The sequence below is a fragment of the Psammomys obesus genome, unplaced genomic scaffold, assembly GCF_907164565.1.
Source record: "Psammomys obesus unplaced genomic scaffold, mPsaObe1.curated_primary_1811, whole genome shotgun sequence".
In the NCBI taxonomy this organism is placed as follows: domain Eukaryota; kingdom Metazoa; phylum Chordata; class Mammalia; order Rodentia; family Muridae; genus Psammomys; species Psammomys obesus.
The window spans coordinates 3,623,254-3,643,646 of record NW_026586550.1 but is presented as its reverse complement, the minus strand read 5'-3'; the positions used below and the strand labels follow the sequence as shown (position 1 = coordinate 3,643,646).

The 20,393-nt window shown below is 41.4% G+C and overlaps 1 protein-coding gene across 5 annotated transcripts in view; it reads right to left on the bottom strand.

Annotated features, from left to right (window-relative positions):
• Nhsl1 (NHS like 1) overlaps positions 1 to 20,393 on the bottom strand; it is a 216,178-nt gene that overhangs the window by 45,023 nt on the left and 150,762 nt on the right. For all 5 annotated transcript variants that reach the window (XM_055601998.1, XM_055602000.1, XM_055601999.1 and 2 more), the window contains exon 2: positions 20,002 to 20,154. In XM_055601998.1, the coding sequence (XP_055457973.1) occupies positions 20,002 to 20,154 (153 nt within the window). The remainder of the gene's footprint in view (positions 1 to 20,001; positions 20,155 to 20,393) is intronic.

Here is a 20,393-nt window from a genome sequence, read left to right as displayed (position 1 = left end):
CTATTTTCAAAGTTGATCTATCTTTGGGAACTCTTATTGAATTTCCGCTTTCTGATGTTAATGCTTCTACATTTACTTGAGCAGTCACAATGAACTAGAATATACAGTGGCTACAAATAGTCCCAGATTCTTAGTGTCTTAACACAACAATTTCAGAATCTCAGTGGCAGAAGTAGTTATCATACTCCTCTCATACAGCCAGAGCTGGAAGTGGGTCTGGCCCCCATTCCTACCTAAAGACACAGCACACAGAGGTCCACCTCACCTGGTACTTGAAGTGAAAATCTGGTGTTTCTCACACACCTGCATGCACACACACCTGACTCTTCTGCCAGGAAGTTACATGAGCTCCATCCACTCCAGTGGTGTTGAAATAAGCAGAAGGGTTAGATCTAACTTCAAGGAAAACAGAAATGTAGTCCTACCTCTGACAGAGGGAAGAAAATGATAGTATCTCAGAACAACTCAGAAAATCCTACCAAATGGAAGAATGGCATTGACTTTAGCTTCCAGATTTTGTTTCCTCTTCTCTCAGCATATTGTTATTTCTAATCCTTCTAAAATGAGGCAGAGAGCCTTTTGACAAGCAACTTGGCAACCTCAATGAAAATCAAACCTTTTGTTTCTGTAAGAGGGATTGTTATTAAGAGCATGCATTAGAACAGTCAAGCAGCCTTTTGGAATCCAGATAGACTTAACACAGAGCTAACTTTATGTGAAATCTAGGTGGCAGCACACAGATCTCTTAGGACCTCAGATTCCAATCTGTCAAACTGCAACGTTATTCTTTCTGAGAAGCTGCAGTGACATTAATTTAACAAATACTTTCCAATCCTCTGCTTACACTTGGTGCTAGACCCTGGAATGTAGAACTTTCACAGAGCCCTCCAAAAGGAGGGTGTGCAAAACGATAACCTCCTCAAATATCCATTGCTGTTAGAATTTACACACAAATTATAACTGCTCTGATTTTCTACTATAGATCGAAGACTGCATAGCTGGGTTTGCTTGGCTGTAAAATCATTAAGATTCTGCTATCTATCTATCTACCTATCTGTCTATCTATCTATCTATCTATCTATCTATCTATCTATCTATCTATCATCAGATTTAGGTACATTTTCATCAAAATACCACAAAGCTGTGAACAATTGTTTCCCTAAGAATGCAAGACACTCCTAGTGGGGTCCTCTCATTGTCAATGGTTGGAGTCTCAGTACAAAATAGGGCTAAATCACTCAAACTTAACTCCCAGATTTATAAAATGATTACACATCTAACTAACTTTACATGATAGAAAGCTTCATGATTAAGAGTGGTTTTACGCCAGAAGAGTATCAGCCAGATAGTCAGTAAATATATTGTAACTTATCAAAGCAAACAGGGTCTCTGGTATAAAAGTATGATTTATACATTGAACTGTATCCTCTCAAAAACTATAGCAATGTCCTCAGCCCTGGTGCCCATATCCGTCCTTGGAAATGAAAGCCTTCCAGATAGAACCAGGCTGAAATAAGGATGTTAAGAGTGGGGTCTAGTGAAACATGACTGGTGTCCTTATAGGAAGAAATATCAGAGACAGGAGTGTCCTCTGAAGACACAAGTGGGAAGAGTCACAAGGGAGAGGCTGGAGGCAGAGTTTGGAGCTAGCACTTTCTTCACTAGAAGCAGAAGAAGTTTTCTCAGAGAGGATGGAGGAAGCATGCCTTTGCCACCGATTTAGTTTTGAACTTTTTGTCCTTAGATCTATGAGATAAAACATTTAAATTGTTTTAAACCAGCCAGTTTTATAATACATAGTCATGACAGCTCTGAAGTATTAAAGTAGGATAAGCCATAGAATACTATGACACGGATGAAATTAACAAAGATCTTTCCCAGAAGTCTGTGTAGAGACAGAGGTAGGTTCAGTGCATCAAATGGAAAGACACTAACAAAAACTAGGCATAACAGGCTTGCCTACTAACCTACATAAGTGCCTACATAACCCACTTGCCTACTCGATAGCTATGTAGCCCTGGGAAAGTCATATCTGCTTATCTAAGGAATTCATCTGCAGGTCCCAAGGAAAGCGATCCTTCCGATAGAAAAGGATAGATGCGACAACTCACAGAAGTCATAGCAGTAACTACCATGTGTTAGTTATAAGTACTTTGAGGGCTTCCTGTGTCACTACTCTAAGATCATTACATGCAAAGTCAATTACTCTTCATGACCTTACGAGGACTAGAATACTCACATTTTATACACGAAAACTTAAAGAGATAGAAATGTAGCTTTCTGTGCTGCATGTGGTAGGACTGCCATTAAAACCCAGGTGTTCTGGCCTCAGGCTTCATTTTGTCTCCTGGGAGTAATACCATTCATAACTGCATTGCTTAGGATGGGAAAGGACATCGTCTTCTTTTCTCTCTGGACCTCTGCTATGGTTTAAATGCTCCCACCAAATTCATGCTATGACTTAACTGCCACTGTGATGGTTCCTGTAAAAGGAACTTTTATTCTCCTGGTTCAGTTGTTGTCTTGGAGGCTTATTGCCTACGTCCGCTAACCTAGGCCTAGTCCCAGAAGTTTCTAGCCTCTGTACAATCTAACCTAGGCCTAGAACGTTTTCAGCCTCTAAGACTTACTGCTTAACAAGTTCACCCTTTCTTGTTCTTACTGAGCTCTGGGCTGCCTTGTTCAACTCAGCTGTTCTGGCTCAAACTCCTCTCCAAGCTGACTGATTCAATCTGTCTTCTCTTAGCTTCTCAACTACTCTGCTTGTCGCTCAAACTAACTCCAAGAATCTTTTCCAATCTTTTGGCTCCCTCTCATTCTCTGGTTCAGTCGATCTTCACCTGTGTTCCTTTTCTGCAACCTGTCTCTCCATTACTATAAAACTGCCTCCTCTCTGATTTTGCCTCTTAAACATCTTCCCTTTCCTCTCTGTTCTCATGAGAGTTGGGCATATCCTATTCTGCCAAGTCTTTCTCTGATTCATCACTGTTCCTGCCACTCACTCAATTAGACATCACTTTCAAACATGGGTGCTTCCTTACACAAACTAACTTTACTTTCATTATTTGGAATTAAAGGTGTGTACCACCATGCCTGGACCTAAACTTTTCTTTACCTGAAACTTGCTCTATAGCAGGCTGGCCTTGAACTTAGATGTGCTTGTCTCTGTCTTCTAGATTAAAGGTGTGTTTGTATTCCAGTCAGATCATACAAACCTAGAAAATCTTTGGATGTGATCTCTTGCCAGCCAGATCACATAGGCCTAGCAGGCCTTTGGATGTGATCTTCTGCCAGAACAGCTGATGTTCTGAATTAAAATTCCTCTACAGAACTGGGAATTTTAAGAGATGCAGGAACACTCTGGTCATGAGGACTTCACTTTCACAGACTAGTTACATTACCCTGGAAAGGGATTATAGTAGCAAGAACAGGTATTTTATCTACCCTCTCTCTGCCTTTGGATCACTTACTATAGCAAAAAAACCCTTATCAGGTCTTGGATTTCTCAGCCTTTAGAAGCAAGAGCAAAATGTTACCTGCCCCTTTAAGGTTGACCTCAAATCCTCAGTTGCACAAAGCCTTCCCTAATGAACACAGGTGGTGACTTCTGTACTTTCATGGCTTATTTCTCATGACAGTTGCCTTCTACTCCCAAGCCACTGTAGTCACCTATATCTTTGTGAATATGCACATTCCCTTCCCTTCTATGCTTTAAAGCCTTTAAGGGAATCTCATTTCTCATGCATTTCTGGGTCCTACTGTGCCTTACATGGGACAAAGTTTCAATTTATGCCTCTTTGAAAGAAGAATAAACAGAAGTTTATGGACACACAAGAGCAACTATTGCCAAAGAGGCAAAATCATAGCTGTAGAAGTCACCAGCCTCCAAGAGTTTTCTGTCCCCTTGGATGTAATGACTTCAGGGCACAGCATCCCTACTCCAAGTATCTGTTAACTCGGTAAACAGTTCTTAAGCATCTGCCACCTGCCAAGCACTGTTACACCCAGAGATTTCCACAATGAACAGAGAAGATTCACAGAGCCTATGTTCTTACACGTGCACAGACACTGTAAATTGCGAAGGCAAGAGTAGTTGATGGGGTTGATGACACACATGTGGAACAGGCTTGAGGGAAATGTGACATCTGAGAAAGGGAGTTGGCTTCTACTTCCATGAGAAAGAACTAGAGGTGAAAGTGGGTAAGACTATGAGAAAAAGGGCGAAAGGAGGAAGGTCAGCTTTGGCAGGAAGAAGGGGATAGCCAGCACAAGAATCACCATGAGAACTCCACCTTTGAACACAAAGCACAGCGGTGGCCCTTGGTAGCTCAGAACAGAAGGTGGGAGGAAGATCAGCTTTGGCAGGAAGAAGGGGAGAGCCAGCACAAGAATCACCATGAGAACTCCACCTTTGAACACAAAGCACAGCGGTGGCCCTTGGTAGCTCAGAACAGAAGGTGGCATGACTGCGCTTGCATCGCCACCTTATCCCCACCAACTCCAGCCTTAAGACACTGGGATTTGGTTTAGGCTATGCAGACAAATAAAGTCCAAATAAGCCATGCATAGAGCTGGAGTGAAAAGAAGTCACAGTGTGACCAGGAACAACATCTGGTATTTACCACTGATGTCTACAACTCATAAGTAATTTTGTTCTCATAGATTTCAATCTGTGAACTAAGATTCCCAGGGGCGGGGGGAGATAGCCATACTAGTGTCAAGCCGTCTATAAAGCTGACTATGGAGAGATAGGCTATACCTTGGGCTAGCTCTGATGCTCTAATTAGCCATATCACACACCTCTACATGGAACCTAACAGACTAGTGTCACAATTCAGTAAGTCGGTTCAGAATGTTCAAAAAGTCTCCTATCCTCTACCAACCCACAGGCTAAAAATGCTATCAGATAGCATCTGAGGCTATTAGAGATTTCCCTAATTTGCATCACTCACCTATAGCTGTATCTGGGGGGAGGGGAATCCCTCGGTTTATAACTTCCTTTGTTCTGTTACTATAAAAAATTCATGAAGGGCTGACCAGGTGGCTTAGCGGGTAAAGGTGCTCACCTCCCAACGGTACAAATCCTCAGAACACGTTTAAAGGTGGCAAGAGAGAACCAGTTCCACAAAATTGTCCTCTGCCCTCTATATGCACACTGTACACTTGCCCCCACCTCAGTAATCACAATTAATTTAACTTAAAAACCTTCATGAAACTGTTGTCACACTGAAACATGGCGTTCGTGATAATTGTGCTGCAGGCCATGGCCACTTATATTGGCTACAGAATAAACTCTCTTACTCCTTTAAGGTGAGAGCTGTGCTGTCTGTGTTGACAAATTCCATGAAAGGTTTGCTCTGTATTAAAATGTTTCTTAGGGTCAGGAGAGATGGCTTCACAGCTAACAGTAGTGGCTACTCTCCCAGAAACCCAAATTTGATTCCCAGAACCCATATGGCAGCTCACAACCATCTGTAACTCCAGTTCTGAGGAAACTGATGCCCTCTTCATACCTCCTTGGGCACCAGGCATACACATGGTGCACAGACATACATGCAGCAAAACGTCCACACACAAGCAATAAAATAATTTTGTTAGAAAAAAAATTAAATGTTTCTTGAAGTTTTTACAATTGATTTGGAAATGGTCTAAGTTTTTAACTTCAACAGATAGTTAATGTCGAAGACTCCAGACTGAAGGAGCAGCTCAGTAGTAGAACACTTGCCATGCATTCACAGGGCATAGGTTCAATCTTAAGCCTGAAATAAAACACTATAACCTCCCTCAAACAAGATGCTGGGTGTCCTAGGGAAGAAGAGGAAACAGAAATTGAATTCCTAGTGGTAATAAAACAGGACTGCTTTTCTATTCTCTCAGAAGATAATATAGTAAAACAAGTGGGTGAGTGCTAAAAGAACAGCAAATTAAAAAACAAAACACTTTACTGGCTTGCTAAACTCTGTGAGAAAGACACTTGGATAATGAAAGAAGAATTTGCAATCAAAAAGCCAAGAGGATACAGTAAGTTTTCTATCTTTTCATTTTCCAAGCCACTTTCCCTGGGAGGCTGGGAGACGCTGGCTCAGAGCCCAATCCTGGAGGGTTCTGGACAGGCCACATAGTAACGTCTGAACACAGTTTACCTTCAACAGCATTAAATCGCTCATAATCCTCTCACTAGAATTCAAGGTCCTAAAACTTCGGGAGGACTCCAGTTACAGCGTTAATTGTAAGAATGATGGCTACAACGTGCTGCTCCGATGGAGGTGCCCTACCAGGGGCCAGCAGCTAAAGCAGTCATTGTTTTCAGCTGGCTGATTTTTAAAGCCAATACTCCTGACATTTTTGTAAAAAACAGAAAGCCCTTTACTGTCATTATTTGATTTGTGTTTAAAATAATTGTGTATGAATTAAAGGACAATGTGTATTTGATCTGTCTCCTATATTAGGAAACCCAGGTGAGACATCGCTAATGTTCCAGGTTTGTATAGTTCTACCACAGTCAGTTTTCATTAGATTAAAACACACACGGTATATATTCACTTCTAAGTGGATACCAGACATATAATATAGAATAAATACACAAAAATCAGTACACCTAAAGAAGATGAGCTAGAAGGAGGACCCTGGGCAGGATGATCAATCCTCTCTCAGAAAGGCAAACAGAATGGACATTGGAAGAAGGAGAAAACAGGAAACAGGACAGGAAACAGGACAGGAGTCTACCACGAAGGGCCTCTGAAGGACTCTACCAGCACTGTATCAAAGCAGATGCACAGATACTGAGACTCATAAACAAACTTTGGGCCGAGTTCAGGGGATCTTAGCAAAGAAGGGGAGATAGTAAGACAAGGAGAGGACAGGAGCTCCACAAGCAGAGCAACGAACCAAAATATCTGGGCACAGGAATCTTTTCTGAAACTGATACTCCAACCAAGGACCATTCATGGAGACAACCTAGAACCCCTGCTCTGATGCAGCCCATGGCAGCTCAGTATCCAAGTGGGTTCCCTAGTAAGGGAAACAGGGACTGTCTCTGACATGAACTCAGTGGTGGGCTCTTTGACCACCTTCCCCAGATGTGGGAGCAGCCTTGCCAGGCTACAGAGGAGGAAAATGCAGCCACTCCTGATGAGACCTGATAAGCTAGGGTCAGATGGAAGGGGAGGAGGACCTCCCCTATCTGTGGACTTGGAGAGGGGCATAAGAGGAGATGAGGGAGGGAAGGTAGGATTGGGATGGGAGGAGGGAGGGGACTAAAGTTGGGGACTACAAAGTGAATAAACTGTAATTAATATTAAAAAAAAAAGAATGACAGGGTCGGGGTTGGGGTTTAGCTCAGCAGTAAACGCTTGCCTTAGGAAACGCAAGGCCCTGTGTTCGTCCCTGAGCTCTGAAAAATCAAACAAACAAACAATAAAAAGACTAGAATGGCAGGGTCTAGAGCCAGTGCTAGCACATCTTTATGTCCTCCATGGGAACGGAGAATATACAGGCTATAGTCACTCAGGTCCATATAAACAATTCCAGCCCAACACTGTGCGAGGTATGATGTAGTTAATAGAATTTAGTTTTGTACTTGTAAGGAAGCACATAGGAAAAAGTGACTGCACTTAAACATTATGCTTTTTAAGTATTCAAAATGTTTCCTTAATGAAAATCAGCCCAAAATACAAATTTTAAATTGATCTCTCACTTCATTAATTTATTGGGCTTGGAAAAGAAAGAAGTAATCTAACTGATTCCATATGCCACTTACTGATGATGAATTTGCCAAAAACACATTCGGATTTTTTTAAAAATTCTTTAAAGCAGTTAATGTCAATTTATTTAAATTGTCTTCAAGCATCAACAAACTTGAAGATAATTAAGAGCCCACAGATGTGCCAGCATTTTTTCAAGTGACTCACTCATTTAATGAATTTAATATAAATGCTGTCCAAGGGTATTTTTCTCAATAATATGACAGAAGTTTTAAATGCTAAGAATTCAGATAAACATACCCCTTTGGTTTACTCTTGGACTAGTGATCATTTTTTCCCTCACTTTCAATTAAGAGTTGTTATGCAATTATACAAGGATACCAGCAGTGGCATCAAAGCACATTATTGTATTCCAAGTACTCAAATCAGAACTATCTTGCAATACATGTCTATTCAATGCAAAGACCAGTTCCTCACCAACCATCATTTCAATGATACTCAGTATCCAAAGTAACATAAAACACAAAAGGACAAAATAGAAAATACATGGCTTTTGGGGAAAACTTCCTGCCTAAGCCATTCCAGAAGTTCTAATCCTGGTGCATATAAAGACAGTGTCCCAGCTGACAGAGTAAGATCTGCTTAAAACTGGGCCAATCTGAGAGAAGGCTACAATGGCTCAAGTGTCAAGGGAGCAGGAGACACCTGACAGGAATAAATCTTACATTGTCTAAACAGGGGAGAGGAAAGTTAGCCAGAGCTTTAGCTTCAGAAGAAATGCGGAAGAAGGCCAGTCACACCATGGGGTCTGTGATTCTACTGCCAGGTTCTCGCTCGAGCTCTCTCTCTCTCTCTCTCTCTCTCTCTCTCTCTGTGTATACACATTTACAGACACATGTGTACATGAAGACTGAAAGTTGGTAAGTGTCCTCCTCAATCACTTCCCTACTTTATAATTTTGAGGTATAAAGACTCCCACTAAATCAATTTGACGAGACTGGCTAACAGCAAGGCCCAGGGTCCTTCTATCTCTGCCTTCCCAAAACTGTGATTATAGGCATGCATGTAAGTTTGACCTTTTTTTTTGTTTGCTTGTTTGTTTTTTGGTTTGGTTTTTCAGGACAGGGTTGTACAGAGGTGTAGCCTTAGCTGTCCAGGACTTACTTTGTAGACCAGGCTGGCCTCAAATTCAGACAGATTCATCTGACTCTGCCTCCCCGAGAGCTGGGATTACACGTATGTACCATGGTGCCCAGCCCAAGCCTGACTTTTTACCTATGCACTGGGGATCGGAAGTCAGGTCATCATTTTTGTATGACAGGCCATCTCCATCACTTCTTAACCTATTTCTTAGTAGACTTCTGAATGTTCTTCTATATCTGAGGCCATGTTAACTGAAGGGAAAACAGAGTAAGTATACAGAGATACAAGTCACAGAGACTAAAACAAAACAAAACAAACAAAGAAAAGCACCCCAGTTTCTCAAGTCCCCTCTGCAGGGTGGTAAGTTTTATTCTAATCTTCAAGGTATTTACAACTCAGCTGTTTAATTAAGCAGCAGTTCTCCAGAGTAAGGAGCCCCAGAGTCCCCAGGAAGGACCATTAAGGCACTGTTAGATCTGATCCCAATGCTTAGTCTAGGTCAGAGCCCAAGAACTTTCATTTCTAACAAGCCCCCAGGTTAGGAGAACACGGTTAAGAGGCAGGTAGGTGGCTGGTGAAGACAAGAGTAAAAGAGGTCTTCTCTACTTGGAGGGGTATCAAGCAGGGACCCAAAAGAGGACAACGGAATTTTTATAGTTGGTGACATCCCACATATTTCAATATAAGAAATTATTTTAGAGGGGGAGAGAGTGGAAAGATTACCCATGCCCAAAAGGCACACACACAGACATGCACGCACACACACACACATACATACACACCCCATGCATGAACGCACACCATTTCTTAAGGTTCCAAAAGGAGAGAGGGTGAGCTTAGTTCATTCCTTAAGTCTCTCAGCAAGCAAAGACAGGGTGAAGACAAATTCTGCTAACCCTCTAAAATGCTGGGCTAAAACAAATCTCCCCCCCCTCCCAGGTCCTTTACTTCATGAATTTTGTCACAGTGATAAATAACAACAAACAAACACAGACAAAGACACAGACAGACAGACACACACACACACACACACACACACACACACACACACACGTGCACGTGCGCACGCACCCATACACACACACACCACCCAAAAGCTAAAATTAAAAAGCTAACTGCAGGGGCCTGGAGAGATGGCTCATAGGTTAAGAACACTGGTTGCTCTTCCAGAATCCCTGAGTTCAATTCCCAGCACCCACATGGTGGCTCACAACCACCTAATGAGATCTGCCGCCCTCTTCTGGTGTGCAGGTGTACATGCAGGCAGAACACTGTAAATATAGTAAATAAATAAATCTTAAAAAAAAAAAAAAAAAAAAAAAAGCTAACAGCATCATGGATAATTCCCAGAAGCTTTCTGGCCAGCAAGAATGATATCCAAGGAAAACCACAATTTCAGAAAAATGTCATATTTTGGGGAAGAATAAGGTAGGAGAGGAGATGATGACAGAATGCCACAAATCAAATAGAAGGCTTTTTCTGCAAAGGGAGACAGGCAAAAACATTTATTTCTACCCAATTCAAAGTGACTTCTCATTTCAATTTATACACCGTACTCAGCAAAGTACAGACTAAGATAGGGAAGGTGGAGGTCGCAGAGAGAGAGAAGACACTGCTTACTGGTCATCAGCTCAATAGTCAAACACAAGAAAATGTGCTGACTAATGTGTTAATGTACACTGTTTATCCTGTGTGCTGGGACCAACCTCACCAGTGATAGTACCGCCACAGGCAGCTTCAGGCATACAAATAATTTCATACATATATACCTAAGTATTTATGTATATACATATATCCATATGTAACTTTAAGTTCAGATTCCATGTATGAGAAAATACGTGGCAGTAATGGAGCCTTTTAAAGCCGTTTTGATTAATATCTCTCTGCATAGCTAATGAGGCAGGCAAAGAACCTTAGTAAACAAATACCAATACCTAAGACATGGGATTAGTCCTTGGCAGTACTATTAAAATGTCACTGGCTATCACAGAAAGCCAATTTTTACAACCTCTTCTCTTCACATCTCCAAATTAATTTAAGAAGGCTTCCAGAATGGAATCTGATTGAAATGAGAGTGAAAACCTGGCTGGCACCCATGACAAATGTGAGTGTGTGGACATCAGGACCCTTAGCCAATCATAGCCAGAGCAGCCACAGCGAGGGCGATCTCATTTCACATTAGAATTGGGACAGCTACACAGCAGCTGAAGACCATCAGTGAGGTCACTGAATATCAAGTAACCTGCAGAGATTCTCCACCAACACTAGAGAACCGGGCTATACAGGAGCCAGGGCAGCCCTTATCTAGGGACCTTCAGTGTAGCATTCTTCTGCTACACTGACTGAAGCACAGAAGCCACTCAAGTTACTTTATCAGGAGTGAAATAGAATTGCTGAGACTGCAGACTGGCTGTGGACACAAAAACAAAACAAAAAGCCTTTGTTTAAACAATCCATAGTGCTTTGTTAAGACCGGGCCATCTGAAGGTCTGCACTTACTGGTCTATCTTTTGTATGTTGGTAACCATTAAAAATGGGGGAAGGGATCCTCTTTACCTAACTGAAAGAGCAATGAAAAGCAATGGCTTTTCCAGCACTTGACTTCCTTCTCACAAGTTATACCAAGGAAAGCACTCATCAGAGTCACAGTGCATCAAGTAGTTAACTGGAAGACATCAAGTCTAACAATAGACATTAAGCTGCCCACTCTGTCTATAATTTCCATTCTGTTAACCCCATATTTCTATCTTTGTTCCTCTCTTAATATGGAAATTACAAGCCTATTGAATGCCAAACACATTAAAAAGGAGGAGTAGCTTCAATTATATCATCATGTCCTTTGAAAAGTCAGCCTAACTAAATTTACAAGCACTGGGCCACAAGATTATCAACTGAAGTCATCTTTCTCACCAAAGGGCTAACAATACAGAGAAGTCACATTTCTACCAAGCCTCCAGCACCTCTGTTAAAGGAACCACGTGATTTCTGGCTCCAACTCAAGCCACAGTTCTCCAATTCCGTAAGAAGTCACAGGTCACACCTCTGGTGCTATACTTTGCTCCCAAATTCACTGACTTAATTGGTAGTTCGAAGGTCACCAATGGCTTCCTAGTGACTTATTCAACAGCCTCCAACTCTTCCTGTCAATAAGCACCAGGATCGCCACCACCCTGTTCTGGTGACTTTCTCCTTCCCTAGTTGTTCTCTTGCACCTTTTGCTGCAGCAGCCCTCTAAAAATATTAAACAATTAGGCCTGCAGGGTTAAATCCACCCACTGCCAATCCCACTCTTGTCACTACCACAGTCTCATAGTTGTTCATTGGCTTTGACTCAGCTTCATGAGGTTGGATGTGGCTGGGGCTTCCACAAATGGAATAATATTTCTAGTCCCATGCACTGAACTGTGGGTTAGGAATACACAGGACAAAGCCCTGCTACCAAAGGTCTTGCTAAAGGGAATGAAAAATGTAGAAATACAATTATTCCATTGTTTTAATGCTGCTTGCATAGGGAGCTATAAGGTTCTGTGGGAACATGTGGAAAAGTAGAGAAGGGCTGCTATGAAGTCCAGAAGAGCTCTGTGGAGATTCAGACACCCATGGGGTTATCAAAGAGACATAGTAGGAAGTGGCTGGGTGTGAGAGGTCATAGTTCAGAAAGACAAAGGATGGATCTGAACACACAGTGGGAACAGGAAGAGTGAAGTAACGTTCTGGTTAAAGAATTACATCAAACTTCCCTGTAAAATTAAAAGGTATAAGATGTACAGGAAGGGTCAGAGGTGCATAAAAGACAACCAGGGATTTGGTATAGGGACACAGACCACATGGGTCACTTCATACAAGTTGTGAAGAAGTTCAAACTAAGAAGAATGATTATGTTTGAAATCCCACACCCAAGGGTGGGGTGAGGCTCAATAAAACCACCTCCATCAAGCTCGTACCAGTTATTCCTACAGTCTTATCTCTCTGCCTGACTTTAAGCTGCTGGAAGAAAACAACAGTTACTCATCTTTGGCACCATTACAGTAGCCAGCCCAGTGACTCACTTGCAATACTTGCCTAGAAAAAAATTTATGGCAACAGAAACTTTTTAGACAAAAATTTTAGACAAACTGATTTGTCAGGATTTAGGCTCAGCAACTAGTATGTCTCTGCGCCAGTAATCTGCACATCTATTACCCTTACAGAGTTGGGGCTAATCAGAATTATGGAGCTTAGGAAGAAACTGAGAGATAAACCATAAGCTGTATTCTAGAAGCAAAGAACAAAATGAGATAAGATTCCCTAGATGGCCCCACTGTGTAGTAACAACTCTAAGATCAAAATTCTAGTCTCCCATCTCAGTTTCTGGAGTACTTAATGAACACAGAGCAAAATTCCAATCCAATGCTGCTGTGATTGAGGAAAATAAGACAGCTGTATCTCATACCTCTGTTCTGTGCCTTTGTTCTGACTTTTTCTGTGGCCTCCTCTGTCCCAATTTTATGCTGACTTTTGCTTAAACTAGAAAAATGGGAGCCAGGCCTGGTGTTGTGTGCATGAAATCCCAACATCTAGGAGGCTGAGAAAGAAAGTTTACTATGATTTTGAGAGTAAGTTCAGGGCCAGGCTAGGCTGTAAAGACCCTGTCTCAAAGAACAAAACAAAACAATAACAACAACAACAAAAACCCACCAAAACCAAAACCCAAAAACTAGAAAATGATTTGAGCTCTATGTAAATAAATGTGATTTAACATTACTTGATCCTAAGAATTTAACATTTGACTTTTTCTTTGGCTATCAATACTCTTCTTTCTTTGATACATCAATATTTTTCTGGAAGTCACAAGCTAGGCAGAGTACCAGCTGCAAGTGGTAAGTCATTTACCTATTATTTTCAAGCCTTCATAATTTTCCTTGTAATCTATACTTTATTTTTTTAAGTCTTTTGAGGTGCTAAAACCTAATATAATCTTAAAAAACAAGCACCAAATGGCATTAAGATGTGCTAGTCACACCTTACATCACACAGTGCTTCTTTATTTCTCTTGCACTAATTTGAATGCTAATGAAATCTGGGTGAGTGAAGAGTTGTTCCAGGAACAACTGTGAAGCTACCTTGGGCAATGAGCTCATCCAAATCTTCTAAATGAACTGTCTAAAATCTTAAGAAAGCAGGGGGAGATGAAAGTCTTGGAGGGGACAAGAGCTCCACAAGGAGGGCAACAGAACCAAAAAAATCTGGGCCAGGGGTCTGTTCTGAGACTGATACTCTAACCAAGGACTATTCATGGATATAACCTAGAACCCCTGCTCAGATGTAGCCCATGGCTCTTCAGTGTCCAAGTGGGTTCCCTAGTCATGGGAACAGGGGCTGCCTCTGACATGAACTCAGTGGCTGGCTCTTTGATCACCTCCCCCTGAGTGAGAGCAGCCTTGCCAGGCCACAGAGGAAGACAATGCAGCTAGTCCTGATGAGACCTGATAGGCTAGGGTCAGATGGAAGGGGAGGAGGACCTCCCCATCAGTGGACTGGGTGAGGGGCATAGGAGGAGAAGAGGAAGGAAGGCTGGGAATGGGAGGGGACAAGGAAGGGGGCTACAGCTGGGATACAAAATGAATAAATTGTAATTAAAAAATTAATTAATTTAAAAAAAAAGAAAGCAAATCTACCTTGGACCATAAACTCCCAGGATGAGCCCTGTCCCTGTGAACTCTCAGAAAGTTGACAGCAGCTATAAGGCACCAAAAGGACAAATCTCCTCAGGATGTCCAGGGGACCCAAGATCACAGTAAGCTTGCAGAATGGCCATCACTCAGCTTCTCAGGACTTTGGTTTATCTGTCTACAGAATGTGAGAGAGGGCTGACCAGAGCATTGACAGGTACCTCCCAGATTTCTACAGTTAATGTCATTCGGAGGCTGCTAGAAAATGGGACCAGTGTGTCATAGATAACGCGAACCACAGCATCATGACTATAGTCTTCAATGTCGACTTGCATTGCTCCTTGTTATTCCTCTCTCTTCCTCCTCCCACAGTGCATGATGGGAGTAGAGCATTCAGGGGTACTACCAGCTAAAACATGACAACCATTTCAGAAAGAGCCCTGTCTTCTACTGAGTTATATCTGTGTGCCACCATACTAAATTAAAATGCATCCCTCTTTTCACAACACTTCTTCCACAATGAGGGGAAAGTATTTTGAGATTCCTGTCCCAGGATCTTCAGAACAAAAATCTACTGCCCAAGACACAAGTAAAACTATGAGGTCTAAGATACCCAAGTGCCCAGAGAAGATGGATGCAACAGTTGATTGGTTGCATCAGATCCAGAGAAAAGACAGGAATTGGAAACTTGGCTGGATCTACTAAAAAACTTGTTCTATAATTTGAAGAAAGCTATCCTTTGCAGAACATTAAACAGGTTGACATGCGAATACACACACTTCTCTCTAATCATCTGCGAAAAGTAGTCTCTTTATTGCATCATAAACCCACAGCTTTGTCCTTTGAAATGTAATAAGCATAACTCTGACTTTAAAGGAACATAGACCAAATTTAACACTCCTCTCTGTGCCTGCACTTCTGTGTCTAGAGCCAGGGAGCAAAGCTGACCTGCTAAAATGCATTTCTTAGCAAAGAACTTTGACTACAGAACATTCTTGATACCAACAGCAGATGCTCTGTGAACTAATTCAGGCAGCAGTGTACACAGATACAGTGACTAAATTGTCTGTTAAACATGCTGTGCGAAACTGTATTTATATCTCCCAACTTGAGCTTTTTGGAGACTTAAACATGATGCCTTTATTTCAGTATTTAATATGCTCATTATTGTCAAGTAAAGTCTGCAAACTATACAGAAACAAACAAGGACCCTCCCTTAGCACTGATCACTAGCTTTTAACGCCCACCCCCACTCAACTGGGATTCTTTCTAGAAAGCTAACAGCTATGGACATGAAATGTGGTTATAAAGAGGATGTCTTTCATCAAAGCCATCTCCAACAAGGTCATGGAGTTACAGAGATACAAAAGGGTAAAACCTTCTGCAAATTCAGTATGGTGCTAAGAAAGTTCTTCCTGGATAAAGGGATATATCTTCAAACCTCTCCATTCTCTTTACGTCATAAGTCTTGTTAAATCAAACAATAAGGAGCTAGAAAGATGGCTTCGTGGTTCTGTTCCCTGCACCCACATAATGACATAATAGTCCATAAGTCTAGCTCCAGGGAATTTAACACCCTCTCTTGGCCTCCATAAGCACCAAGCTTGCACATGATACACATACATACATATGGGCAAAACAACATCCATACACATAAAAATAGGTAAATCTTAAAAAAAAAAAAAAAAAAATCCAAGAGATTAAACCAACCAAACACCAAAACACTACTTTCAAATCTAGGGTAGTATCATGACCTAAATCACTAGTAACAAGTCAACAAAACCAGCATTTGATCTAAAAATGTGGCCACTATGTTTTATCAAGTTATTTATAGACTGACAACAAATACAAATGATCTCTGTTACATTTCAAGTGCAGTGTAAGTGCACAGGGGATTACCTGCTTCCAGGTGTGCTGCGTGCCATGTTGGACATTTGGAAAGGTCAATCTCTCCTGCAGTGTGCAAGTGAGAGACTAACTGGGAGAGTGATGGCGAACTGAGGAACAGGGTCCCCTGGTACTTTTCTTTTCCAGGTGTCCCTATGCACCTGCCATACCTCACCTACACAGCTGCCTGGGTAGTTAGGAAGCAAACTGAGCCCCTAAAGCTAGAGATCGGTGAACTTTCATCAGTTTACTCTAAAACTCTTGTCATAAAGATGGCATGGAGGCACCGGCTAGCGACCCCAGCACTAAGGAGGCGATGGCAGGAAGAATCCAGGAGAGCCTAGGCAGCAGAGCATGTATTTGTCTAAACAAATACATGAACAGACAACAAGCAAATGTCAGTACAAAACTGATACCAAAATATCAATTGTGTCTATTACCTGCCTTTGAGCATTAACTTAAACCTAACTCTTGCATAGCACAGTCTCTGATAAACTTGTGCCTCCTCAGTCACTGAACTGACCACTAAGCACTTCCATGTTCCTTTAAGAAGTATAAGCTTAGTGTTTCTTTGTCAGCTTACTAATATTCGCTGTACTATTTCCATTTGTACTTTGTTGTCCTTAAAACTAGGCAAGCCTAGATTTCTCTCCTATAAAAAGTAACAATTCATAAGCATACTGAGTAACAATGAGGCAGTACTTACCTATTTAGAAAAAAAAAGTTAGAATTTCTTTAAAATTAAAGACAACGTCACAGTGAGATTAGAGGGAGAACAAAATAGATTATACACTGCTGATAATTATACTTTTCTATCTTTTTGAGAAAAAAAAAACATTCAGGGAGAATTAACTTAAACTGGTAACTCAATGTCAAGTTTTAATAGTATACATATGTGGACATACTCAGGGCATCTCTGGTGTTTCCCTACTCTGAATCTTCACTGTATGGAGGCAACAGATACTCTCCTTTTGTTTCTCTCAGTTTGCTAAGATAATGTGGGGGGGCACAAAGTTCTGCGTAGATCAAGTGATCAGAAGTAAATACTGAACAGGAAAAAAAACTGAGAAACTCTTTCTCATTTTACCCTATCCAGCCATGGTTCACAAAGTCATATTTAAGATGGCAAAAAGGAGTTTTAAAATCTAGGTTTTAAAAGGGATAGTCCAAGAATTTTCCAAAGTTATTAATTTTATGAATAAAATATCTCTTTGACAAAACTATTGCAGGCATTAAAGCAATTACAAAAATAACTACCTTGAAATTATCTTTTCAAAATAAAAATTCAAGTTTTGGCAAAAAAAAAAAAAAAAAAGTAGTGATGATAGCTCCCATGTGGTACTGAAAAATCCACAGACAGATACTCAGTCTTCTAACGGAAGGAAAGTTGTGGTGTGGGACTTGAACATACATGAACTTAAGAGTGAGGCACAGTTTCCTGGCGAGTAATCAAAGAACGGATAGGCCTAAATGTTTCAACTCAAGTATATCATCACAGAAAATCTTCTCCAAGCCAGCCCATGCAGTTCTCGGCTGCTCCAGAGCTGGGCAGAGGAAAGCACTGCATCAAGAATTTGTCCTGGGAACCATGCCACCTTCTCATTAATTATCTGCTAGAGGAAGATGAGCTGTATAGGCAGAGATGTTGCCTGCAAAAACTGACTAAAGGTGAACCACTGGCGACTGAACGGTTCTTGACTATGGTTGGATTTAAGTACACTACGTGCGAATCAGTATCATGAAGGTGATGAAGCTTAAAGTATAACTCCAAGGCCATGCAAATGGGCAAAACTAATGCTGTTCTTCTCATTTAAGCTGTAGTCATTAAAACATATAACTTACTCTGCCTTAATGAAAAAGAGAACCTGATAATGCCCTAAATCTAAAATAAGATACTCTAAGACACACAGATAAGCTATGCATTATTAAAGGGAGAAGGGGGTGACAAGACGGTTCTGCAGGGAAAGGTGCTTGCCACTAAACCCAAGGACCTGAGTTTGATTTCCTAGGACCTATATGGTGAAAAGCAAGAACTGACTTCTGTAAGTTAGCAGGCTGCCCTCTGACCTACACTTATTTGCCATGACACACATATGTACATAGGTATGTAGGTAGGTAGATATAAAGATAGATGATTGATTGAGAATATTTTTTATGGTGTGATTTGTACTGCAAAGCATAAATTTCAGGATAGTTCAGGGTTCTGCCTTTATCTTCTACACTTGCTTCAGAACAATAGATTCCCAATAAACATCTATTAAAGTCAGTTTAGTAGAACAATGAATTCCACAGCCTCAGAGAGTCCAAGTTTAAGTCCTGGTTGTTACAACTAACTTTGAGGTGACAGACAAGTTTATATCTGTGAATTGTTCCTTCATCCAGACGTGGTGAGAGTAAATACTAGAATAGTTACAAAGATTAAACAAGATGACACATTCAATGGGCTTAGATTAGCTCCTGGGATAGTAATAAACCAGCGTTTCTCAATCTGTGCATCGTGACCACCAATAAACACTATCTCTGATCACTGGAACTGAGACACCCCTCAATAGCAAAATTACAGTTATGAAGTAGCAACAAAATAAATTTATGGTTGGATGTTCCTAAGAAGACTGAAAATGTGTTTTCTGATGGCCGCGACCCACACGTTGAGAGCCACTGTAATAAACTGTTAAACAGGCAAGTATTAGCATCACTGTGCCAACACATTAAAGCCTAAATCACTTAGTAAATGATCGATACATAAGTAAGAAGTCTCATGAAGCCAGGTTCCTCACACTGGTTTCTCCTTGAGTCAATGACAGAACTGTTCAAGATTCAAGCTTTCCACAACTGGCTAACAGAAACAATGCTCAGCTTCATTACATTTTAAGTAAACTACAAATACTTCTTTGGTTTATTTATGTCCCAAATGTCACATGATACGAGATATCTGATAGGAACAGTATGTTGTAGGGTGAGAACTTTGATGTGTTATTACAAAGTCTCTCTATTTTCCAAGTGGATCAATCCCTTTGCCTTGGAGGAGTCCCCTGGCCTCCCACTTTATCCCTTTTACAAAGACTTTCACCTCGCACTTGCTGTTTTCACCATCAACTGCTGTTAGAGTAAGAGTCACGCACTGCCCGTAGGAACTTAAACCCTTGGACTTCCCAGTAGCCACTGGCCAGTGAGTCCATGGCCAGAAGAGCCCTGCTGGGCATTCCCTAATTCTGAAACCTTAATTATTTAGCATCACAAACAAAGGCTACATATAAGCAACCCCCTTGGCTTCTATCTTTAACCAAATGGAACAAACCACTCAAAAGCACCAGCTTTATCAAATTTGCTTTTACCTAAAACAGCTTTAAAAGGCAGTGGTAAAACCCCTGTGTGGCACAAGTTTATTTGGATTAGATTAATACTGGTGGTTTGAACATTCGGAAGGGATTCTAAGCACCACTGGGTTCTTTGAAAGCAGATGTGCAAGTCAGTAAAAAGACAGGGTCTTCCAAGGACCAGGAGATTTTTAGGTATACGTGTGGCTGTATTTATGGTGGCGTTCGACGTCCACACCTCTTCTTTTACAGACTGACAGTTCTCAACAACCAGCAAGCCCCGGGAGAAGGCAGTCTTACCCCTCAGCACCGATTTGAGGTTGAGCTTGGCTTGCCGGTGCAGGTCCTCAACACAGGGGGGTCTCGTCGCGGGAAGGAACACATTCTCCTGCTGATGCCAGGGGGCCGTGTAGTGGACTGTCCATCGACTTTCCTCGTCTAAGTTGGAAACCGCTGCAGAGAAAAAGAACAGATTCATGTCAGTCCTGACTCTGAATTTGTTACATTAAGATAAGGTCTCAGCCACCATGTCTTTAATCCCAACCATTAGGAGGCTGAGGCAGGAGGACGGCTAAAAGTTTGACAACAGCCGGAGATACATACTAGATTCTAGGCCAGCCTCAAACACACTGAGTGAGACCCTGCTTTAAAAACAAGAGAATCAGCCAGAAACAATGAAGCAAACTCTAGTG